The sequence below is a fragment of the Pleurodeles waltl genome, chromosome 8, assembly GCF_031143425.1.
Source record: "Pleurodeles waltl isolate 20211129_DDA chromosome 8, aPleWal1.hap1.20221129, whole genome shotgun sequence".
In the NCBI taxonomy this organism is placed as follows: domain Eukaryota; kingdom Metazoa; phylum Chordata; class Amphibia; order Caudata; family Salamandridae; genus Pleurodeles; species Pleurodeles waltl.
The window spans coordinates 1,385,153,647-1,385,179,714 of NC_090447.1; the positions used below are offsets into that span (position 1 = coordinate 1,385,153,647).

General features: G+C 44.0%; 1 protein-coding gene across 4 annotated transcripts in view; it reads right to left on the bottom strand.

Moving 5' to 3' along the window:
• Positions 1-635: 635 nt before the first annotated feature.
• Positions 636-26,068, bottom strand: part of AMOTL1 (angiomotin like 1) — a 294,817-nt gene continuing 269,384 nt past the window's right edge. For all 4 annotated transcript variants that reach the window (XM_069202417.1, XM_069202419.1, XM_069202418.1 and 1 more), the window contains 3 exons: positions 15,615-15,850; positions 10,178-10,453; positions 636-1,176 (listed from right to left, as the gene is read on the bottom strand). In XM_069202417.1, the coding sequence (XP_069058518.1) occupies positions 1,070-1,176; positions 10,178-10,453; positions 15,615-15,850 (619 nt within the window). In that variant the 3' untranslated portion in view covers positions 636-1,069. The remainder of the gene's footprint in view (positions 1,177-10,177; positions 10,454-15,614; positions 15,851-26,068) is intronic.

A 26,068-nucleotide genomic window follows, 5' to 3' on the forward strand; every position in this document is an offset into this window, starting at 1 on the left:
TTGTCCTAATGTGCTTCATGGTACGCCATACTGTAAATACAGTGCACACATGGTGTCATTAGGGGGCACAAAAGTGCAAGAAAAGTGGCACATCACAACTAGTGCGCCACTTTCTTGTAAATCTAGCCCTTTGTGCGGGTGCACTTATTATTTTGCAAAGCAAGCAACTGCATCACACTAATAGCTTACCTTCTAGTTCCTTTGCGCATACAGACACACACAGATGCACCACACACACATACACACCCACGCACGCACACACACACACACAGTTGCCTAGGCTATGGCTCTGTGGTTACCATTTGCCTGAAATCTTAGAGTGCCTGCTAAGCATATGATTCACATCGCCTACTTCTTTCCCACACTACACCAATAACACCAACCATGTCACGTCTCTACCTCAAAATGACAGACAATGTTTGTACTTTTGCGCGTCACAAAGCTTTTAGGGTTATCTTTATACAAAACGGAACACACTATTGTAATACAATATCACTTTGTCCGCTGTCAGGGCTTCATTCAGAGAAGCAGAGGAATGTGTGTTGTGTGCATGTACAAAAGGATCCTAACTTATTAACTGTGCACTAAGAACCGGGCACAGACTTTTCAAACCGTCGAAAATAGCTTTAAAAAAATGAATACTCTTATTTATTTAATTCACAAACTTTGGCTTGGCAGCACCCAAACTATGAAGTCACATCGGACAATGCTAGTCAGACGTAGCCTTCAAGCAGTTCATTTGAGAATCCCACATTGTCATAAATGTCTCTTTCTTATCGCATCACTGGCTACCAACAAGCCTTTACTGCTTCCAGTCTGCAGCCGCCATCTGTTGTCCACGATGACATCTTGGTTGCACATTCAAAGTCATCTTGTGGCTTAGTCACCTCTTTCGTCACACTGTGGAGTCATCTCTTCCTAAGCCACTTTGTGGTTCCATCACTTTCCAAGTTACCAACTTTCTCTGTCCATCAACAGAATGTATCTTCTGTCAACACAGCTGCAGAAAGTGGCTGAATGGCTTTCGAATGTTTGCAGAGCACGCTGAGATACACAGGAACACAGTTCACTAAATTAGCACCTCCATCATGTCTCCATCGGAGAAGTCCGGCTTGTGCCCCAAATTACTTGCTCTACCTTTGCTGTCCTGTAGCCTTCCAAGGCTACCGCAGTTCTCTATAAATACATTTAAAAAAGTATAAGCGAGTGAGACGGGAGGAAACATTGAAACCGAACACTAAACGACAATTAACAGTTTCCAGGAGTTGTACTAACTACCACTCCAGTTGTTTTACTTTACATTAAGACGTTTTTTGTGAATCAGTTCAAAGAGGTGGCAAGGGGTTGCTTTTTTTGCATAGCCCAAAAATGACATCATCCTATGAATGGTGTGTTCAATAAAATACAAGGGCTAATATAGTTGTCTTTCCACGAATAGTGACATTTTGAACAAATTTTTTTAAAAAAGATGATCCAGCAAACCCATCCAACAAGTGCAGCAAATTACCTGCACCACAGGAAAAGGGTAGAAATAAACTGGATTTGCAATCTACGGTGCATTTTCTGTCCTTTCACCCTGCGCTGGTGTACAAATTGCTGCCTAGCACCAACGCAGGCACTCTTGCACCGTAGTGCAAGGGTGCCTGCGCTGTAGGCAGGAATGTTTTTGTGCAGGAAGGGACACTTTTCTTCTCTCCTAGTTGTGCCTGCTCTGGGGAGGCGTACAGTTTTGATGCATTCCCATGTTTACAGATTCTTGTAAATCTGGGAATGCATCAAAACCCATGAGAGTTGCATTGGAACACCTACTGCAAAGCCCATGATATTCCTCCCTGACACAGTCTAAAGCATCACAGTGACTATGTGGTTTTACACCATATCAAAGGCAATAAAAAGCCACACAAAGTGGCTTTGCGTGGCCTTGTAGATATGTGTCTCCACTATGCGCTGCTGGTGCATCCCAAAACGGGATGCACCAGCGATGCAGAGGGCTTGTAAATATGTCCCTTAGTCTGCAATAGTTTGACCCAGCTTATCACTTCCCAAAACCTATTTTATCCCCCACAATCGAACAGGTTTTCTAGCTACCACTGTCCTCAAACTGAGCTCTTCCTTGTGACTAAACTCATTACATCAGCTCACCATAACAATTGTTCTTCTATCCTCATACTCTTGTAGACTTCTCCGCTACATTCAATACCACTGATCACCTCGCCTGGATATCTAACCTTCTCACTCTTGGTATTACCTACAAACCTCTCTGCGGGCTCACCTCATATCTTTCAGATTGAACAGTCTCTCTCTCATGGCTCATGAATATTATCGCTTTAACAACCAACTCCATTACCAGATGCTGTCCCAAAGGGCTCAGTCCTAAATTTCTTATTTTACTTTTTATATACGAAGGGCATATTGATGGCATGGTTTGCATTGGTCTTAACACGCAAAGTGGTGCAAGAGCGACACAAACCTTAAGTGTGATCTATGAAGCCACGCAAGGCCACCTTGTGTGGCCCTGCATGGCTTCATAAATCTTGAGTAATGTAACGCCGCGCAAATCAAATGTTACAGTACTGTGTGCCACAGAGGCATTTCCCTGGGTGTTTTGCGTGGGTGCTCCCATGCAACATCTATGGCTTTGACACCTTCCCAGATTTACAACAACTTTTAAACCTGGGAATGTGCCACAAAATACGCCTCTTCGGGAGAGGCGTAACGAAGAGAAATATCTTTATCTCTCCTTGTTACCTCCTCTTTCTGTGTGTGCCGCTTTTTGCTTAATTCTGGGAAACGGAGGTCCTTCTCCTAGGCAAAGATGACTCATTTTGGTCGCCAAGTTGGTGGCCTCAGGAAAAGGCCTCAGGAAAAGGGGGCACTTCCTTCACCAGTGCATAAAGTGAAGAACCTGGGTATTGTCTTTGACAATAATGAAAATGTCACTTACCCAGTGTACATCTGTTCGTGGCATCAGTCGCAGTAGATTCGCATGTTCTGCAATAGCTCGCCATCTGGTGTTGGGCCGGAGTGTTACAAGTTGTTTTTCTTCGAAGAAGTCTTTCGAGTCACGGGACCGAGTGACTCCTCCTTTTGTCTCCATTGCGCATGGGCGTCGACTCCATCTTCGATTGTTTTTCCCCGCAGAGGGTGAGGTAGGAGTTGAATTGTAGTAATAGTGCCCATGCAATGGAGTGACTAAGTATGCACCTATTTAAGGTTGAGATGATACATATAGAAATAATTGAAGGTAACTTCCAAACTGCTACAGGCTCCCGGGGAGGCGGGTGGGCACATGCGAATCTACTGCGACTGATGCCACGAACAGATGTACACTGGGTAAGTGACATTTTCAGTTCGATGGCATCTGTCGCTGTAGATACGCATGTTCTGCATAGACTAGTAAGCAGTTATTTCCCCAAAAGCGGTGGATCAGCCTGTAGGAGTGGAAGTAGTCTGAAATAATGTCCTTAATACGGCTTGACCTACTGTGGCTTGTTGTGCGGATAACACGTCTACACAGTAGTGCTTGGTGAATGTGTGAGGCGTAGACCATGTGGCTGCCTTACATATTTCTTGCATTGGGATGTTTCCTAGAAAGGCCATGGTAGCACCTTTCTTTCTGGTTGAGTGTGCCCTTGGTGTAATGGGCAGCTGTCGTTTAGCTTTAAGGTAGCAGATTTGGATGCATTTAACTATCCATCTGGCTATACCTTGTTTTGAAATTGGGTTTCCTGCGTGAGGTTTTTGAAATGCAATAAAGAGTTGTTTAGTCTTTCTGATGTTTTTTGTTCTGTCAATGTAATACATTAATGCTCTTTTGACATCTAATGTATGTAGTGCCCTTTCAGCTACGGTATCTGGCTGTGGAAAGAACACTGGAAGTTCCACTGTTTGATTTAGATGGAACGGTGAAATAACCTTTGGCAAAAATTTAGGATTGGTTCTTAGGACGACTTTATTTTTGTGTAGTTGTATAAAAGGTTCCTGTATAGTAAACGCCTGAATCTCGCTTACTCTTCTCAGGGAAGTAATGGCGATGAGAAATGCCACCTTCCAGGTTAGGAACTGTATGTCGCAGGAGTGCATGGGTTCAAAAGGTGGACCCATAAGTCTAGTTAGGACAACATTTAGGTTCCATGAAGGAACAGGTGGTGTTCTTGGTGGTATAATTCTCCTAAGGCCCTCCATGAATGCTTTAATGACTGGTATTTTATATAGGGAAGTTGAATAGGTAGTCTGCAGGTATGCAGATATTGCTGCAAGGTGAATCTTAATGGAAGAGAAAGCTAGGTTAGATTTTTGTAAGTGAAGCAAGTAACCCACTACATGTTCTGGAGTTGTGTGTAATGGTTGTATTTGATTAATATGGCAGTAGCAAACAAACCTCTTCCATTTACTTGCATAGCAGTGCCTGGTGGATGGCCTTCTTGCTTGTTTTATGACTTCCATACATTCTTGGGTAAGTTGTAAGTGCCCGAATTCTAGGATTTCAGGAGCCAGATTGCTAGGTTCAGCGATGCTGGATCTGGGTGTCTGATCTTTTGGTTGTGCTGTGTCAACAGATCTGGCCTGTTGGGCAATTTGATGCAGGGTACCACTGATAGGTCTAGCAGCGTTGTGTACCAGGGTTGCCTTGCCCAAGTTGGTGCTATCAATATGAGTTTGAGTTTGCTTTGACTGAGTTTGTTTACCAGGTAAGGAAGGAGAGGGAGAGGAGGAAAAGCGTAAGCAAATATCCCTGACCAGTTCATCCATAGGGCATTGCCTTGGGATTGTTTGTGTGGGTACCTGGATGCGAAGTTTTGGCATTTTGCGTTCTCCCTTGTCGCAAACAAGTCTATCTGAGGTGTTCCCCAGAGTTTGAAATAAGTGTTCAGAATTTGGGGGTGAATTTCCCATTCGTGGACCTGTTGGTGATCTCGAGAGAGATTGTCTGCGAGTTGATTTTGTATCCCTGGTATAAACTGTGCAATTAGGCGAATTTGGTTGTGAATTGCCCAATGCCAAATTTTTTGTGCTAGCAGGCTTAACTGCGTGGAGTGCGTCCCTCCCTGCTTGTTTAGATAATACATTGTTGTCATGTTGTCTGTTTTGACGAGAATGTATTTGTGAACTATTATTGGTTGGAAAGCTTTTAGTGCTTGAAAAACTGCTAGCAGTTCTAGGTGATTGATATGCAGTTTTGTTTGATGTACGTTCCATTGTCCTTGTATGCTGTGTTGATTGAGGTGTGCTCCCCACCCTGTCATGGAAGCATCTGTTGTTATTACGTATTGTGGCACTGGGTCTTGGAAAGGCCGCCCCTTGTTTAAATTTATGTTGTTCCACCACAGAAGCGAGAGGTAAGTTTGGCGGTCTATTAACACCAGATCTAGAAGGTGACCCTGTGCTTGAGACCACTGTGATGCTAGGCATTGTTGTAAGGGCCTCATGTGCAGTCTTGCGTTTGGGACAATGGCTATGCATGATGACATCATGCCTAGGAGTTGTAATACCATCTTTGCCTGTATCTTTTGTGTTGGATACCTGCGTTGTATGATGGTGTTGAAATTTTGAATTCTTTGTGGACTTGGAGTGGCTACTCCCTTTGATGTGTCTATTATGGCTCCTAGGTATTGTTGTACCTTGCGTGGCAGAATTTTGGATTTTGTGAAATTGACGGTGAACCCGAGTTTGAAGAGGGTTTGTATGATCTGATTTGTGTGATTTGAGCACTGTATGAACGAATGGGCCTTGATTAGCCAGTCGTCCAAATATGGGAACACATGTATTTGCTGCCTTCTTATGTGTGCAGCGACTACCGCTAGACATTTGGTAAAGACTCTTGGTGCGGTTGTTAATCCGAAAGGCAGTACCTTGAATTGGTAATGTATTCCTTTGAATACGAACCTTAGGTATTTCCTGTGAGATGGGTGTATTGGTATATGGAAATAAGCATCCTTGAGGTCTAAAGTTGCCATGTAGTCGTGTAGTTTTAGCAATGGCAATACTTCTTGTAGTGTGACCATGTGGAAGTGGTCTGATTTGATGAAAGTGTTCACTACTCTGAGGTCTAGGATTGGTCTCAGCGTTTTGTCCTTCTTTGGTATCAGAAAGTACAGTGAGTAAACTCCTGTGTTTATTTGTGTGTTTGGCACTAATTCGATTGCATTCTTTTGCAATAGTGCCTGCACTTCTATCTCCAGGAGATTGGAATGGTGTGTTGTTAAATTTTGTGCTTTTGGTGGTATGTTTGGAGGGAATTGTAGAAATTCTATGCAATAACCATGTTGGATAATTGCTAGAACCCAAGTGTCTGTAGTGATTTCCTCCCATGCTTTGTAATAATGACCTATTCTTCCCCCCACTGGTGTTGTGTGGAGGGGGTGAGTGACATGTGAGTCATTGTTTAGTAGTAGGGGTTTTGGGGCTTTGAAATCTCCCTCTATTTCTAGGGAATTGCCCTCCTCTATATTGTCCCCGAAAACCTCCTCTATACTGTCCCTGGTAAGTGGACGGTGTTGCTTGTGAGGTGCTGGCTTGTGTGCTTTGACCCCGAAACCCCCCTCGAAAGGGCGTTTTACGGAATGTGCTGTAATTCCCTCTGCTCTGCGGGGAGTAGAGTGCGCCCATGGCTTTGGCAGTGTCCGTATCTTTTTTGAGTTTCTCAATCGCTGTGTCCACTTCTGGACCGAACAGTTCTTTTTCATTAAAAGGCATATTGAGAACTGCTTGTTGAATCTCTGGTTTAAATCCAGACGTTCGGAGCCATGCATGCCGTCTGATAGTTACAGATGTATTAATTGTCCGTGCAGCTGTATCTGCAGCGTCCATGGAGGAACGTATCTGGTTGTTGGAGATGGTCTGTCCCTCCTCAACCACTTGTTTCGCCCTATTTTGGAAGTCCTTGGGCAGATGTTCAATGAGATGTTGCATCTCGTCCCAGTGGGCTCTGTCATAGCGCGCAAGTAGTGCCTGGGAGTTCGCGATGCGCCACTGGTTTGCAGCTTGTGCTGCGACTCTTTTACCAGCTGCATCGAACTTGCGGCTTTCTTTATCTGGGGGTGGTGCATCTCCAGATGTGTGAGAGTTGGCCCTTTTCCTAGCTGCTCCTACAACAACAGAGTCTGGTGGCAGCTGTGTAGTGATGAAAACCGGGTCCGTAGGAGGCGGCTTATACTTCTTTTCCACCCGTGGTGTGATTGCCCTACTTTTGACCGGCTCCTTAAATATGTCTTTTGCGTGCCGGAGCATACCAGGGAGCATAGGCAGGCTTTGGTAGGAGCTGTGGGTGGAGGAGAGTGTGTTGAACAAGAAATCATCCTCGACCTGTTCTGAGTGGAGGCTTACGTTATGAAATTGTGCTGCTCTAGCCACCACCTGAGAGTACGCGGTGCTGTCTTCTGGTGGAGATGGCTTTGTAGGGTAGGCCTCCGGGCTGTTATCTGACACTGGGGCGTCGTATAGGTCCCATGCGTCCTGATCTTGGTCACCCTGGCTCATGGTGGTGTGAGCTGGGGAGTGAGATGGAGTTTGTGCTGGTGAAACGTTAATCACGGGCGGAGGAGAGGGTGGTGGTGTAATTCTTTTAACCACTTTTGGTTGTGGTGCTTGTTCCGTCTGGAACTCCAACCTTCTCTTTCTCCTAATGGGGGGAAGGGTGCTTATTTTTCCTGTCCCCTGCTGAATGAAGATACGCTTTTGCGTATGGTCCACATCAGTTGCTTGTAGCTCTTCCTCAAACCTATGCTTTTGCATTTGGGAGGTTAGCGAGTGCTCTTCTGTATAAGAGCCTGAAGCTGGGTCGCTTGCAGTTTGTTTCGGCGTTGAAACTTTGTCTGCGTGTTTTTTCGGCTCCGAGGTGACTTTTTTCCTTTTCGGGGCCGAAACCTCTCGGCGTCGATCTGTTTCGGTGCCGCTGTCTCGGCGTCGAGCCGTGTCCACACCGGTATCTCGGTGTCGAGGCTTGTCTCCAGCACTTTCTCGGTCCCGAGAAGGCTGCGTGCCGGTGTCTCGACCGGAGTCGGACGATCTCGGCACTGTTTTGGCCTTTTTCGGTGCCGACGGTCGGTCACCGAATTTATGGGTCGAGCCATGGCCTGGTGGCAGTGGCGTCCCCTGGGCCTTGTAAATGTTTCTCTGTGTGTTTTTCGACGTCTTACTCACGGTTTGTGTATCGTCGAATCCTTCGGAGTCTGAGTCTTGGATCGAGAAGGTACCTTCTTCTTCCTGTTCCTCGAACTCCCGTTGGGCTGTCGGTGCGGACGCCATTTGAAGTCTTCTGGCTCGACGGTCTCGGAGTGTTTTTCGGGACCGGAACGCACGACAGGCCTCGCAGGTGTCTTCGCTGTGCTCAGGTGACAGGCACAGGTTGCAGACCAAGTGTTGGTCTGTGTAGGGGTATTTATTGTGGCATTTGGGGCAGAAACGAAACGGGGTCCGTTCCATCGGCGTTCTTCAGCACGCGGTCGGGCCGACCAGGCCCCGACGGAGGATCGAAAAACTACCCCGAAGGGCACCGGAGCTCTTCGATCTTCGATGCGGTGTGGAATCTAAGTACGCCGATCCCGAACGCAACAATACCGACGAAAATCTTCCGAAATTAGCTAATTTTCCGTTCCGAAACTCGGAGCGACAGGAACACGTCCGAACCCGATGGCGGAAAAAAAACAATCGAAGATGGAGTCGACGCCCATGCGCAATGGAGACAAAAGGAGGAGTCACTCGGTCCCGTGACTCGAAAGACTTCTTCGAAGAAAAACAACTTGTAACACTCCGGCCCAACACCAGATGGCGAGCTATTGCAGAACATGCGTATCTACAGCGACAGATGCCATCGAACATGTAATTATGAAGATCAGGTTAATACCTTGGCTTGATCAGTATTTTTACCTTAAGAATTATTAGGAAAATCTGTCCCTTCATTCCCTCAGTCTTCCTAAAAACGGTGGTCACCACTCTTGCCCTATCCAAATTGGGCTACGGCAATACCCTATTTAAGGGCATCCAGAAAAGACCTCTCCATAAACTTCAGATGCTACAAAAAGCACCGGCCCGGCTACTGTTGGGAGTTCCAACATATCAGTCTGTGTCTCAGGCCTTGATTACGCTACACTGGCTTCCAGTGGCTAAGAGAGTAGAACTTAAAGCTCTTTGTGTAGCTTTTAAGGCACTGCACAACATCAGCCCAGACTATCTTCAGGACAGACTCATGTATTACACCATGTCCAGGAAGCTCAGATCCTTGGAAGCCAAGTGCCTAGCCTGCCCGGGGCCCAACGAGAGTCATGGGGAAGTAGGAGTTTCTGCTTGAGGACGGCTAAATTGTGGGCCTCTCTCCCCATGAATCTAAAGAACTGCCCAGATCTATTGTCCTTCAGGAAATCTCTTATGACCTGGCTTTTTAGTCACTAATGTGACTCTCTTTTCTCCACTGCTTATACCTATGACAGCAGCAGCGCCAAGACGCCCCAGGGCATTCGAGCGCTATAGGAAAACAAAAATCAAATCAAATCAGGAATACTCCTCAGGGGATTGTTTTAGTGCAAGAAGGTGTTCTTTCCTACACAAAAACAATCCTGCATGCAATGCAGGCACCCTTGCACAGTGGTGCAAGGGTGCCTGCGTTAGCGCTAGGCAGGCAAAACAGTGCCACAAAATTGTTGAGAAAACATTGTGAGATGTGCAGAGGATTCTGAGAGCTTATATGCAAATTAATGAGATCACGCTTAGATCTCCTTTAGAAGTATGTTTACAAACTCCTTTGGTTTGCATACTATGCAGCTCTCCTTGGGCCTGATTCACAAACACATTTTAAAATGTACACTCGTAAGTCTATACCTATGGCTATGTGTAGAGTTTTGAATTTCTGGGTTTCCAAGGAATATGGCAAGGATGCTGGTCAGGCTGTCAAGTGTACTCCTGGAATCCCATTGAGAAGTCCCATTTACACCAATGTAAAGGCATTTATCTTTGCGTAATTCTACATTCTATGCATTTATTCTTGCAAGAATGGCTCATGACTGGATTTGCACTCTTCATATTTTTTTTCCTTTTTTTCTTCACAGGGAAAATCATTTTCCTAATAGCAAACCTCTTTCCTTACAACTTCACCAATCTAGATACTCCTATCCCATTCCCATCCTGGAAACAGATTTACTCCTTCCAAAACCTTGAGATAACACTTTAACAGGATACTCACCAAGCTTATCGCCACTGCCTTTGTTGGTGGTGTGTCTCAAAATGGGGCTGCTTGAAGGGGTAGTGGTCAGCCTTCCTCTTCCTGGGAAGGATGCACTGTTTGGCCAGAAAAGTTCATTGGTCTTCTTGTCTGTCTGGGTGCTGCTATCTTTACTGCCTGTTTTGACATGGCATGGGCTCATAGTAACTGATGAAGTTGTGGGTGGTAAAAAGGAGGAGGGCAGTGAGAGTGCTGTCAATGATGGCTGCTCATTGGAGTCCTTTCCTAAAAGCAAACCTAGCGGGGGGAAAAATACAAAGACATATTTTGTACAGCAATTCATATCACAGCACAGCAGAATTTCAAAGGCTCAAAGGAGAGTATACCATCTTGTAGAGTAACAATACTGAACCTGAAATGAACTTAAGTAAGCCCTGGCTATAAAATAAGGCCAACAGTCACTAAACGCAAACGACACATATGAAATTAGGATTCATTCAAAGAGTCATGCTGTAACTATTGTGGCCATGTACAAACATAAAGAGTTTGCGTGCTATAAACTAATCAAATGCACATTTGTGTAGGAGGCTGGGACATGCACTATCTAGGTGTGGAAATAAGTAATTATTCTTTGTCATAGTCCGCAGGATCTATCTTTGCTGCTCCAAAGTTGGCAAATTTCCCAAAAGAAGAGTTTAACAAAAGGTGTTACCAACAAATACACCTCACTTTTCATTCTTTCACAATGGATGCATCACGCATTAACTGCGTCCACCTCACTTTTCATTCTTTCAAAATTGATGCTTCCTGCACCAACAAATCCAACTCACTTTTCATTCTTTCAAAATGGATGCATCCTGCACCAACTGCTTCTGAGATTCAATAATATATTTAAGTGGAGGAGTGCAACTTGTCTTTCTCCGGTGAATTGTGAGTCACAAGACCTGTTGTGACTCTACCCTTCTTTCAGAATGCACCGGCATACTAACTCCACCTCAGAATGTATGCATGACAGCGGGCAAGTAGTGCATGTGGAGTGCAGTGTTGAAGCCAGAGAGTGCTGTGCATAGTTAACGAAGTGAAGAATGACATAGAAACATCTGTGATCACGGATGGCTTTTGGGGGAGGGTGGGTGTATATGACTCTGCAGCACTTCACACTACGAACAAATGGTTACAGCGTAAGTTACATTTGCCTTTCGTACTTTAAGTGGCTGTAGATACACATGCTCTGCATAGACTATTGATCAGTCCCTCTCCAAAGTGGTAGGTGTGAGTCAATGATGCAGTTAGGACAGCTTGACCAACTAACGCCTGCTGACGTGCTGGAAGATCCACACAATACAATAATGCTTGGTGAAGAAGTGAGTCATTGAACAAGTAGTATCCTTGCAGATATCAGCAAAAAGGATATTACTATAAAGGCTTGGATTTGGAACTTTTGGCATGCTGAGCTGACTTTAGGCAGTAAAGGGAGTATGGGCTTAGCCTTGGTATAGCAAGTCTGGAAGAACTTAAATATTCATCTGGCAATGCCAGCTTCAAAAATTGAATGGCACCTGTGGGGTTTTGTGAAAGCAACAAAAAGTTAGGGTAGACTTTCTAAAGGGGTTACTTCTATCAGTGTAGTATATATGCGCTCTCCTGATATCCAGAGTGTGAACAGCCCTTTCAGCTACAGATTCTTAGGCCCGTATTTATACTTTTTTAGCACCGCATTTGTGCCGCTTTTTGACGCAAAAGCAGTGCTAACTTACAAAATACAATTGTATTTTGTAAGTTTGCGCCGCTTTTGCGTAGAAAAATGACGCAAATGCGGCGCTAAAAAAGTATAAATATGGGCCTTAGTGTGAAAAAAGACAGGTAGCTTAATGGACTGGTTCATGTGTAAATGTAAAACAACCTTGTGCAGAAATTTAGAATTGGTATGAAGAACATCTTTGTCTTTGTGAACTTAAATAATTCTTGGACGGTAAGAACTAGAAGCTCACTAATATGTCTAAGGGAGGTGATTCTGATTAAGAAAGCCACTTTCCAGCACAAGAACTGTAATTGACATGAGTGCAGGAGTTCAAAAGAAGAACCAACGGGTGGAGTGAGGACCACATTGAGGTTTGAGGCAGGTGCTAGGGTGTCTAGAAAAATTATCCTGTTGAGACACTCAAAGATGGCCTTATTGACTGGTATTTTACATGGTGATGTCTGCTTTGAAGGTATGCGGCCCCAACAAACATATAGAAGTGAAAGCAACACCTGCCTTGTATAGGTACAGAAGGTAAGACACAGTCTCGTGCACAGAAATATTAAAAAGATCTAACTGGAAATACAGTAATGCATGAACCTTTTTCACTTAACAGAATAATAAAGTAGACTTTTGGGTATTTCTCAGGATAACCATAATTTTTTTTTCCAGCAGATGAAAGTAACCAAACTCTGAACTCAGGTCTCAGAGTGCTAGATGCAACTGTTTGGGATCTTGCTGAGGGATTTGGCTTTGATACTGAGAAAGCCTGATGTGTGCAGGAGCTTCTTGTGAAGACTGACAAATATCCTAGTAGCACTGAATACTAGGGCTGTCTCACCCTGGCTGATGTCACAACAATGAAAGCAATGGCCAAATGCCTAATCTTCCTCACCAAGTGTGGGATGAGGGGGAGACGTGGAAATGCCTAGGCAAATATTCCTGCCCAATTCATCCATAAAACATTACCCATGGACTGTGGGTCAGGTAAATGGAAGTGATGTTTTGGCATTTTGCATTTTCAGGAGTCAAGAACAGGTCTATATTTGGAGTTCCCCACAGTTAGAAGTACTTGTGAATGACTTGTGTGTGGAGTTTCTACTTGTTGATGCATCTTACAAGCAGGTCTGTGAAGTTGTTCTCCACTCATGGTAAATACTCTGCCAACATGTGAATGTTGTAGCAGGTTGCCCAGTTCCAAATCCAAATCCAGCGCAGAAATATGGCAGGAGAGGTTACCATTCTGCTTCTAGTTGTAGAACATGGCTGCCCTTATTTTCTGTCTTTATTAGCACTTTTTCCCCTGCAGAAGTGGGAAGAAATTCTTTCTGTGCTATTCTGATGGCTTGTAGCTCCAGGTAGGTGATGTAACATCCCCAGTGGTGCAGAGTCCAGATGCCTTGGACAGTCATGTCGCAGAGGTGAGGGCCCCATCCTACAAGAGAGGCATCTGTGGTACTGGCATATGTGGAAGGGAGTCAAGGTCTGCCTTGAGAGGCATTCTTGTAACATGTGCATGTGCAACTTGGCGTATGGTGCAATTGCTATGCATGAAGCCTTCATACCTAACAGTTTTGTCCCAGTTCAAACAGTAATGGGATATTGTGTGTGTCTGAAAAAGAGGTAGCAACTGTTGGAAGGTTATCCTCCTCTTTTGGTTTGGGTGTAATTTGCCTGGTACTGTACTTAGGGTTAAGCTAAGGAATGGCTGAACCAGCTGCAATTAAAAAAGGCAATTTCTTTGCATTGATGATTAAACCTAGACTGTAAAATAGAGACACTGCTATTTGAGTGTGTGCCAGGCATTGTCATTTGCAGCTGCCCTTGTTCAGCCAGTCATAATGAAAGACTTGGATGATGTTTCACCACAGGTGTAGTACTAGTGCTTACAGGCACTTTGTAAACACTCTTGGAGGTGTGGTGACTCTAAAGGGGTAACACCTTGAACTGGTAGTGTCCTCCTCTTACAACAAACCAAAGGTATTCATGAAGTGCTGGATGAATCAGAATATGAAAGCACATCTCTATCATATCCAGCACTGACATGAACTAGCCTTGCTGTAGCAACAGGATAACGTCTTGTACAATGACCATAAGTGCTCCAAGAGGATGTATTGGAGGCGATGAACGTGTTCAATGGCAGGAGGTCGAGGATCAGCAGGAGAGAGTTGTCTTTTTTGGAAAATAAAAAGAAGGAATACACCCCTGCTTCACACTAGAGTGCAGATACTGGTACTACTGTGCGCCTGAACCTCTTCCTGCGGGAAGTGAAGGGGGTTTGAACTACATGACGGTGGGGCAGGATGTTGGGAGGGGTTATGAAATTCGAAGCAGCACCATTCCGACACAATGGAGAGGACTCATGATGTGTCACCACTGTGCTAGGAAGTGCCTCAGTATTTCCCCAGTAGGTGTCATGTTGGGGTTGGGGAGATCACTGTTTTTGCAGCAAAGGACTCTATTGCTGAGCCACCTTTGCCTTTTCCATACAATTTCGACTATAGGTCCCTTGCTGGAAGGTTTTAGGCTGCTGGGGGTCCTCTTGGTACTGTTGGTGCAGGGCTATATAACCTGAGCCCCCAGCTTTGGTACCTCCCCTGCTTTGCTGCTTACGAAAAGAAAATTTGGTAATGGGAGTATGTAGAGCATCCATGGATTTGGTGACGTCAGAGTCTTTTTTTGATTTTCTGTGGTCGACCAGAGGGTGTGTGGGGGCGGGGTTAAACAGATGCTCACCATCATAAGGTATTTTTCAGAGGGGCTGTTGCACCTCTTGCCTAAACCCTGACACATTAAGTCACATATGCCCGAAAGCAGACGAAGACAATCTGAGGTGGAGCCAGTGTGCAGGTGCATTCTGGAATGAGGGTGAGTCACAACAGGGCTTGTGACTTATACTTCTTTGAAGAAAAACAAGTGCATAGATCCAGACTCAAAACTAGATGGCAGGGGTATGCAGAGTATTTGAATCTACAGCCACATATTCTATACAAATATATTTCATTTACATCTTGCCAACATAGTGGTTGGGAGCAGCCACTTTAAAGGTTTTGGTGGAAACTGTCAATACAAGAGGTAATCGTCGGAACTCCTGCCACCCAATGTGGTCACTGGAATGTACCCAAAGAAGGGGTGCAAAGTGATGACCCGCATATCTTGTCTCCTTAACATACTGGGGATGGGGCCTCACAGCGTGTTAGGGACTCAAAACAACTTTTTTATGAACGTTTACCACTCTGTTCATGGAGTTCTTTCATGGCAATACAAGAACCAAACTTTTAGGTGGCCCAGGCACCCTAGATTAGGGAGATTCTTCATCACTATGTTTGATGGAGATAACACTGCATCATGATCGGTCCAAAGGTAAACAGCAAAGGCTCTCCACTGATGGGTTTGATCATCCAAAGTACGAACGACAGTTCTGACATTGTTTGGCCAGAACAAGTGCTACTTCCTTTCTCTAAACTACACCCTTACTCAAGATGTCAATATGGACACAGCAAAGACTAAGTCCAAAAATTATCTGTCTTACTATGAAAGTTAAAGCCAGTTTGTGGCATAATCAATACCTCTCATCCTGCACAACGATGGCTTGTGTACTCTGCGGATACATGCGAGATAGTGTCATCAATGAGAATTGACAACATTATGAGAAGATTCAAAGTATGTGCATCTTTTACAGGCTCTTCAGGAGTTAGACTCATGAACTGAGTTTACCTATGCTTCCTTTCCAAAACTTGTCATCCTTCTTTTCTGCAGCCATCTGGCTGTTGGTGAGAGATGTCTGGCGGGAGTGAATCCCTGTCACTGTTGTAGCAGCTGCTATGGACGGAACAGATCTCGCTGGGCGTAAGTTAGGGGAATCTGTCTTTCCAGTTTCCTTTCGAGACCGCTGCTGTAGAACCTTAATCATGGCATCTTGCTCTATTATTTTTGCATGAAGATTCTTTATCCTGTTGTAAAAGAAAACAATAAATCACTGAAGCAGATACAAATAAGAGCAGACAGGTAATGTAACTTTCTAATAAATTTGAGGAGCAAAGGTTATGGCCCTGTGTCTTTGATGACAAGGTAACACGCAGACTGTTTCTCGACTGCATATCTTCCATTGATAGGTCATTACAAAGTACTGCAGAATATACACAGACATAGAAGTTATCATAAATTAAGAGCAAAGAGTAAGGTAGACACTAGGGCCCATATTTATATTTTTTAACTCAAAAGAGGCACAAACTTACAAAATATAATTGTATTTTCTAAGTTTGTGCCACTTTTGCGTAAAAAATGACGCAAGTGCAGTGCAAAAAAGTATATATATAGGCCTAGGTGCCCCTTAGCGCCCCCCCTAAAGCCACCATTTGTGGGCCGTATATAAGAAACAGCACACCATGGCATTAGTTAGGGGAACTAGCGTCAAAAATGTTGGCGCTAGTTCGGAGCTTTGCAGGATTAGCGTCAAAGGTTTTGACGCTAATTCTGCAAAGCCCATTGAGCCCCATTAAAAACAATAGTGTGCCTCCTTTTAACGCCTGTTCTGAGAAGGCGTTAAAAGTGTCGGAAAAAATGACGCAAAGAAATCTCTTGTGTTTTTTGCGCCATTTTTTCGACCGCACTAACGGGGTAACGTACCCTTTGCATACATTATGCCTGGTGCAAGTATAATGTAGCGCAAAGGGTTACAGAGTGGCACAATGCATGCATTGTGCCACTCTGTAAATTTGGCGCTGCGATTTTGTGCCTCATTGGGCCACACTAGCGTAAAGAAATTACGCTAATGTGGTGCAAAGGGGCACTAGGGGCTCTTGAATCTGCCCCTAAGGGCCTTATTCAGACTTTGGCAGAGTGGGAGCATCGCTGTTAATCATCACTGCTCCCATCCTGCCCAGCTTGCAGTTTGATGGCTCATTCAGGGTTGGGCAAAGTGTAGGGCATTCACTGGTGGAGCCTCAGCTCGAATTGTGCAAATCCTTGACCCTAGCAACCTCTTTGCCTCTGGGCTGCCAGATCATAGAGACGTTGCCTCATCCTATTTAGGGCAGGCAACTGTCATTAGGCGTTCTTATTAAGAACCACCATGTATGTCATGAAGGACCTGGAAGGAAATTCCTCTGACAGTCCTTGTGCACAGAACGAAAGCTCTCTGCACAGCACGGTCATTGATTTTTATTCTTCAAGAATAAACTCCTACAGGGGAAGTTTGTTCTCGAAAACCAAAAAGTTTTGCCGAGCAGAGCAACAAACATGAGACCCACTTGGCAAACTCTTCAGCGCTGAGAGGAATTACGACAGCGGCAGCTGTCCTGACTTAGAGACCTCGCCAGGTACATGGGAGCTCTAAACCAGGCAGGCCGCCACCCAACAGAGCGGAAGCTATGGCCTCCACTGACCTGGTGGATCGACTGGCTGTTTGCCAGGGTCTGAATCCAGACCCCATATTTGTAGTTTTCTGTGGTGTAGTAAGCAGGGCAATGGGAAGGCTACTGACGTGGAGGACTTCATTTGCCAGGAATTTACTTGTATCTATAGGTCCTTTGTTTTATTACAAGGTATGACCCTTCACAACACTACAGTCAGAGAATGAATCTCCATGTGCCAAAACATAACTCTAACTACACAGACAACACAGAAGTGAGACTGTAGCTGGGATATTAGTCACTGAACTATAAATATCTATTTCACCAGAGAAGCTGGCAATACGTCTGCCAGGGGACATGTTGAAATAGAAGTTGCCAACAGAGCTGAAGTTATCTAAAATAGTTTTGGTGGTACCATCGGTTTCATTCTGCAAAACATTTTGACACAATGGAGGTGGGACACAGGATAGGATAGCATGCACATGGGGCCACAATCATGTTTATTATTTTAAGGAATCTTATGTAGCACACTGAGAAAAAAGGGAACCAGGAAGCAATTTTGACAGCTATGGGAGAGAGGATTAAGGGGGAGATGGCGAGTAGAGCACTAAATCGTTTATGCAAATGATGGTATATCTATGATGTGTTCTTTTAGTACTGTGTGTGAGGAAGAAGGGGGTTGTGACTTCGTGGGAGCTGATATTGTGTGGCAGGTAAGATATGCTGCAAGGCTGTGAGGGCTGTCAGTGGGGTAATTAACAAGGGGCTGTGATTTGTGGGTGTAGGGTAGAAATCGTTTTGTGTTAGTAGCCCATTTATGGTGGCTGCAGCTATTTATACTCTATTTCAGAGAGAGAAAGGACTAGCATCTATCTTTTAGAAATGTATCATGCAAAATATCATCAATTTCAGACAGACTTGGAATAAAACAACTGAAACTGCTAATCAATTGTGGTGTTTCTGTTGCCATAAGTGGGCATTCACAGTGTCTTCTGCCATTTCAATGCTTGTAGGCATACACTGTGGACAAGGTTTTGGAGTACACAATTAGCAGCAGGACAGATCAGAACATCGAACTTGGAAATGGTAATTAACTGTTAACACAGCATTTTGTTACCTAGAAATTTCTGTTTGTAGTATTTCAGTGAAGGGATGGAGCTCGCTTCTCTTTGCATCCTGAAATGAAACGTCTTACGTACTGTGGAACTTTGGAAAGCATAGGACCAAGGGTACTGTCCCTATCAAACAACAGATACAATTAAAGGCCCCTGGACTTATTCAGCGTGCTGTTAACTGGACATATCTAAAGATTCTGTCTGACATCATCACCCCCTACGTAACGCCCATCTTGACGGAACTCTATTAGCTCCCCTCGGTGGCCTGCACCATCTTCAAAACAATGTATATTATTTCCCAAGTCATCACAACAAGCACCCCCGCTTATCTTGCAGACACGCTCACCATATCTGGAGGACCTTGAATCAACCATAAAAGGACTGCAGACTAAGAAATGTAAAATAGAAAAAACAAGACAACGGGACTTTTCCATTTATGCTCTCGGGATGTGGAACAATGTCTCCACATCCATCAGGGCTGCCCGATGCTGCTCCACTTTAGGAAAGAGGTGAAGAGTTACCTTTTTAAAGAACACTACATTGCAATGAATTAACATCCACACCTCAGCTTCCTCTCCTATTACTCGTTGACTTTATGCTTGCCTTTGACCATGTACAGCACTTCGCTGTATTTAGCTAGGTTCACACTATAGAATGAAAATGTACATACATGCATCACCGTGTGCTCTGATAGATTCGCCTCACTGCACCTGCTGAAACTCCACATTTTATGGAAGCTTGCTGCATGGGGGAGGGCAATAAGATTTCATGCTCTTCAACTGTGGAGAACGTTTTCCGGCCATTTTAGACTGATCACCAACTACTTAGGGACAGATTTACAAGAAAGTGGTGCATCGGTTCCGATGCACCACTTTTCTTGCACCTCTTACTGCCATCTAATGACACCATGGTTGCGCTATATGGTGGTCATTAGCACAATAGCGCCACAATTTTTGATGCTATTGTGGAGCTTTGCTGCACTAGTGTAAAAAATTGTGATGCTAGTGCAGCAAAGCCCAGGGATGCCTTTGGTTACTATGGGTGCCTCATTTTAATGCCTGCTCTGAGCAGGTGGTAAAAATGACAGAAAAATGGTGCAGGGAAATGTTGTAGATTTCACTGCACCACTTTTTCGGGCCTCCCTGCATGCGAACGCTCCCCCTTGCATACATTATGCCTGACATAGAAATAATGTGGCACAAGTGTTTAGATAGGGGCGCGATGCAAGCATTGCACCACTTTATAAATATGGTGTGGGGAAAAGGCCACCTTAGCGCTGCCTTAGCGTATAAAAAAGATGGCACTAGGACGACACAAGGTGGTGCAAGTGGCCTGTAAATATACCCCTTAGTATTTCTGAAACACCTTAAAGTGCATCTCTTCTCAGTCCTTCGGTATGTCCTTTGTCTGATATCTATATGGTCTCAGTGTGTTCCTAGTTGTTTGCTGTCCTATCAGCAAGATGCTTCTGATGAAAGCTGCACTTTAAAAAACATTGTATTATATTACAGATGTTTCATGGCCCTGTACAGGCCACAAAAAGCTCTGATTTGCATCAAATCCCTGGGAACTCCATCTGCGAGTATGGTTAGAAGGATTCAAAAGTACTATTTCGAATATGGCTGTTCTTGAGTGAGGGGAATGAGGTTCAAAGTCATGTTTCAAATATGGTGGGACATGCTGCATATAAGAGAGGCATGGAGGAAGGAAGTGGGTGGTTGTTTGGAAAGGAGGATTTGCATTTCAGGATGGGGTTAAATTATAAGGTACGTACAGACTTCACAGGGGAATGACGCAAAAGGAGTGAATGAGAGATACAGAGAGCGGAGAGTAGTGGGAGAGGACGTGGGAGTGTGGTTAGTGCGAGTTGAGAGAAGAGAAGTGTGAGTGTGCTTAGTGCTTTGGCGAGTCATAGCCAAGGGTGGTGGGGGAGGGTTGGGTAGAGGTGGAAGGTGTAACTTGGAAGAGGAAGAGAGTACTTTAGGAGGGTGGGGAAGTGTTGGAGATAATAGCACTGAAAGTGAAGGTTGCAGCATGAGCAAGATGCAAATACATTGGCACGCCACAGAAGGCAGACACGAAAGCTGTTGTTTTCGGTGATACTGCAGTATTATTGTCAGCATGCTTTCTGCCATGAAGTTTTGTTTTTAGGTCAAGTACCTTCTGTGCATGTAATGGAACTATTATGCAGTTTGCTATTGTAACATGGTGTTTTAAGTCTGGAGCCGTGAAACCTCAGATTCAGTGACTACTGCAACTGATGGGTAGTTCTCGGACAGGGGAAGCTCTACTTCCAGGTCCCGCCTGTACCACTACTGCGTGTAGTGTTGGTGTGGAGCTGCAGAAGCTCAGTCGACGAAAATCACTGAAGGTAATGGATGATTCAGAAATAGTAAAAGTTCATCCACCAGATCCCATCTGTGTTACTATATATTGCTGTGAGTACATCTATCTGGGTCAATGGAAGATTAGCAAACAGAGTACATCTTCAATTTGTAATTGCTAAGGTTTTTGGTGTTAGATTAGGTTGGAGAGTTTAGTTTTGAGCTAGTTCCTGTGAGAAAGTAATACATTTGCAGTAGTGGAGGTCTGTAGGGAAATACTCGGAATAATTGGTGATTAGTCTACAGTACTTGGAGTAACGCATCCTCTCCAGAGGAGTGATGGGACCTGGGTGATACAGCAAACCCCACAGACATCTAAGGGGCTATCCCGTAGTGGTTTTAGGTAATACCCAGGAGTAGCAATGGCAAAAGGCAGGCGATTCTGTAGACCAGCAGTTCCCAACCTGTGGTCCATAGAAGCACAGGAGTCTGTGACACATTCCCAGGGGGTCCGCAGGCCTGGTCAGGCAGGAAGGCACTCCTCCAGCTGGGGCCTCTATCTGCATGTTTTTATATATTCATTACTTCATTTGTACAGCTGTTTGAACAGGTTTGGCAAAGTTCCAAGTACATCCCGGAGGTTTCAGGAAAAAATAAAAGTCTCAAGAAAACTGATGATTAACTATCTGCTGGAGAGAGATGGGAGTTTTGTCTAGTGGCAGTTTTGACTCATCTAAGGCAGAGCAGATGGTTAATATGACTGCTGCAAAGAACGTGTATCATGCAAAGAACAGTATTTTATGTGCATATCACAGTGGGTTACGGCTTTTGTTACCAAGATTCTTTTGTTGCTGTGCAGATCATAAGTTGAAATCGTAATCTATTGCAGTGAGTTATGAGCTGCCATCAAAGAGCTGCATGCAAACTACATTTGCATAAATTAGAAAGTTATGCTTTTTGCCAGTATTTCATTATCTATGTGCTGCTAAAAAAAGTTTGCTTGTGTAGAAATACATTATTATTAAAGTCAACACTAACCACTGTGTTATGCTCTGAATCCTGGGTCTGTGCTTCTCCAGACAAAGCACTCTTAGAAAATGCCTACCAGTATGGATGACATGTGAATTCTACACCTGGTAGTCCCCTGTAAAGTGGTCCAGCACCCTACAATGGTATGAGAGGTGCTATAAAACACATGAATTACATGTGACAGAGAAGCTATGGAGAGATGAGAGGCCCTTATGGTTTTTCTTCCTTTCCCCACCACGTATTTATGTGAAAAAACCTTCTCAGATCTTATGATCCTAAAAAATAAAAACCAAAATTACTTGGGAAATGTAGAATCTGACTGAGAATTCAGCTTTCCTAAATAAAACCAAACATTAAAAAGTTAGTTGCCGAGATGCAGCCCAACCTTCACAATAAAAAAAATAGATTTTTGCATCTTTTTTCAATATAAAATAATTATATCTTTAGTAATCTGATTATTTGTTTGGTATGTACTTGTTTGTGTATTTTTTATGAATTACTGTTTTAATTTTTGAAATTTAGATCGTACAAATTGCTTGGGGGTCCCTTTTTTATCCAGTAGTGATTCAGTGGGGGTCCGCAGGGGTCAAAAGGTTGGGAATCAATACAATAAAGCATTTTTGGATGCTACTCCAGACCAGCAATGGCGGAACCCAGATGAGCAAGAGATACCAGAATAGGTTCTCTATGGTAGTAACCCAGAAGCAGTATGGGTACAACTGAGGTTATGAAGCAGACACCTCATGAGATGATCTAAGGGGCAACCTAAGAGAGCTGAAAGCAGGAACTGTGTGATGCGGCAGGCACCGCAGTAGTGAGACCAAAACGTTACTAACAAGCATCTACTGGGCTCCTCATAATCAGTGAAGCCAAAAACCCAATACCCAGCCACTGCTATCCCACCACAATTTATGTATATGAAAGAAATCTGGTTTAAAACTGGGTAACTAAGGATAAACAATGTGTGTTGTGGAGGGTGTGTTCCTCCCGTAACGGCAAATGGAAGGGTCCTAATACCTTACTTGCTACCCTGGAATTGTACTGCAATGTCTATTAGAAGCCTTTAGTATGAAATTACCAATGTAGTAACTGCAACTACCATGAGTAAGATGGAGCATAAACGTGTTTTTACTAGGAAAAGCATCGACTGTGACACATAAATCAACATGCTGTCTTAAGATAGAACTCTTTGTGGTTAAGTAGGTGCAGCGGGGCAGAGAAAGGGCGTAGGAGTGACTTCCTGCCGCCTCCTCATCCCTTTTTTAGAATGGGCACTACTAATTAACTCACCAATGAAAAAAACAGATAGCTTTTCTATACTAGCCAAGATCTAAAATTTGGACTATGATTTCTCAGTACTTCAGTTTGTTTTTCATTGTTGTGAAATGTATCACTTTGATGCTAATCTACATACATTGCATATACGTACCTTGCGCATTTCTTGACCCATACAGTTGCAGAGAAACTTTGCTAAAGCCTTTCCGGTGTAATTTGTAGATTTGTAAAACACAGATATACTTAATAACTTACAGTGTAACAATGCAAACACAGTCACAGTCATACAGTTCTAAGCAGGTAGCAAGGCCCATCTTTGCTCACACTTATGAACTACTTAAATCAATCAAATCACTTTAAGGTACGTGTCCAGAGTTGCTATGGTTGCTTGATGCTAATGCTAGATTGCACTCCACCTCTAGTCCATCCCACTACTTATCATCATTTCTCACATGCCCCAAACACACATATGTGGGTCCCAGAAAAAGCCGGTTGCATTAAGGGGACCCTACAAAGCTCCAATAAAGAAAACATATTTAAGACCTGAGTAGATTTCTTAAGTCAGAAATTCCTGAAGGTCAGATATCTGTTTCTAAGCAGTCATTTGTTGAACAATCTGACACCTTTCCTTGTGCCCTCATTTTGGGAGCCCTAAAACTCCATTTCTAAATGCTACTTTATTCCCTTAGTTTTGCTTTAGGTAATGCTTATTTAGATTTCGAACCTGCCTTTTTTGAGACTGTGTCCAACAGAGCTTTATTTAGTTTTGCTTCTTTTTCAAAGATGTTCATTCTTTTTATTTTATGCTCAGAAATGTGTGATATTTTGAAGAAAATAGTCATTCTCTGAGTGGGGTTAGCTAACATTGTATGCATCCTAAGCAAGCAGACTTCGAACTAAACTCTGCACTAGCTTGAATCAGACAGCTGCCTTGGTCGAAGGATACCTGGAAAAGTGACGCAAAGACCTACTAGTATCAAGTTATTTTAAATGTTTACCCCTTAAAAGCAACACATGCTCTCCCACTGAAGCCTGTTTACAGCCACTGGACAATCAGCATGATCACCAGAATTCATTGAAGTAGTGTCAAGGATTTTCATCTTTCCATATCTTTGCAAAACAAGAACTTGAGAAAATCCTGCTTTAGTTTTGTTTTCTTTTGAGGTAGAACATAAACGTATACAGGACTACTGCAGCACAAAATCGCTCCGCCACCCATTTCACTGTCTGCGCCACATCGCAGAATAAGACACCACAGAAAATGCAGGCGATAATAATTCAAAAAGGCATATGAGTTGCACGGGGCTGCCCCCAGTGAAAATAAAATAAGAAAAAACACTCACTGCAAAAGTGTGGCAGACTAAAAAGCCCATTCAAAAAACGTTCAGATTATGGCCCAAAATAATGTTATCCATAACCACAGAAAGGAAAGGAGAAGAGCGGCATGAAAAATAGGCTCACAGATGGGTGAAACATGTTTACTTGGGGAACTCACTATAGGACAGATACCGGTGCAAAGCGTGCGTCGGTGGATGTCCAGAGCTTACATTTCCAAGAACCGAATGTAAGGATATGGATCACTCCAGCTATAGCTTTACCTCCTGAGTGGGATCTGCCACCACCTTGTGAGCATTCAGCTGCTGCACTCTGCTTTATTGGTACTGCACTGACTGTTCTATATCATGTTACCAGTATGTGTAAAGCACATATCCTTTTGGTGTGAGATGCTAGGGTTGAAGGGTGCTTTGGGAGTGAATGCACATACAGGGAGTGCAGAATTATTAGGCAAATGAGTATTTTGACCACATCATCCTCTTTATGCATGTTGTCTTACTCCAAGCTGTATAGGCTCGAAAGCCTACTACCAATTAAGCATATTAGGTGATGTGCATCTCTGTAATGAGAAGGGGTGTGGTCTAATGACATCAACACCCTATATCAGGTGTGCATAATTATTAGGCAACTTCCTTTCCTTTGGCAAAATGGGTCAAAAGAAGGACTTGACAGGCTCAGAAAAGTCAAAAATAGTGAGATATCTTGCAGAGGGATGCAGCACTCTTAAAATTGCAAAGCTTCTGAAGCGTGATCATCGAACAATCAAGCGTTTCATTCAAAATAGTCAAAAGGGTCGCAAGAAGCGTGTGGAAAAACCAAGGCGCAAAATAACTGCCCATGAACTGAGAAAAGTCAAGCGTGCAGCTGCCACGATGCCACTTGCCACCAGTTTGGCCATATTTCAGAGCTGCAACATCACTGGAGTGCCCAAAAGCACAAGGTGTGCAATACTCAGAGACATGGCCAAGGTAAGAAAGGCTGAAAGACGACCACCACTGAACAAGACACACAAGCTGAAACGTCAAGACTGGGCCAAGAAATATCTCAAGACTGATTTTTCGAAGGTTTTATGGACTGATGAAATGAGAGTGAGTCTTGATGGGCCAGATGGATGGGCCCGTGGCTGGATTGGTAAAGGGCAGAGAGCTCCAGTCCGACTCAGACGCCAGCAAGGTGGAGGTGGAGTACTGGTTTGGGCTGGTATCATCAAAGATGAGCTTGTGGGGCCTTTTCGGGTTGAGGATGGAGTCAAGCTCAACTCCCAGTCCTACTGCCAGTTCCTGGAAGACACCTTCTTCAAGCAGTGGTACAGGAAGAAGTCTGCATCCTTCAAGAAAAACATGATTTTCATGCAGGACAATGCTCCATCACACGCGTCCAAGTACTCCACAGCGTGGCTGGCAAGAAAGGGTATAAAAGAAGGAAATCTAATGACATGGCCTCCTTGTTCACCTGATCTGAACCCCATTGAGAACCTGTGGTCCATCATCAAATGTGAGATTTACAAGGAGGGAAAACAGTACACCTCTCTGAACAGTGTCTGGGAGGCTGTGGTTGCTGCTGCGCGCAATGTTGATGGTGAACAGATCAAAACACTGACAGAATCCATGGATGGCAGGCTTTTGAGTGTCCTTGCAAAGAAAGGTGGCTATATTGGTCACTGATTTGTTTTTGTTTTGTTTTTGAATGTCAGAAATGTATATTTGTGAATGTTGAGATGTTATATTGGTTTCACTGGT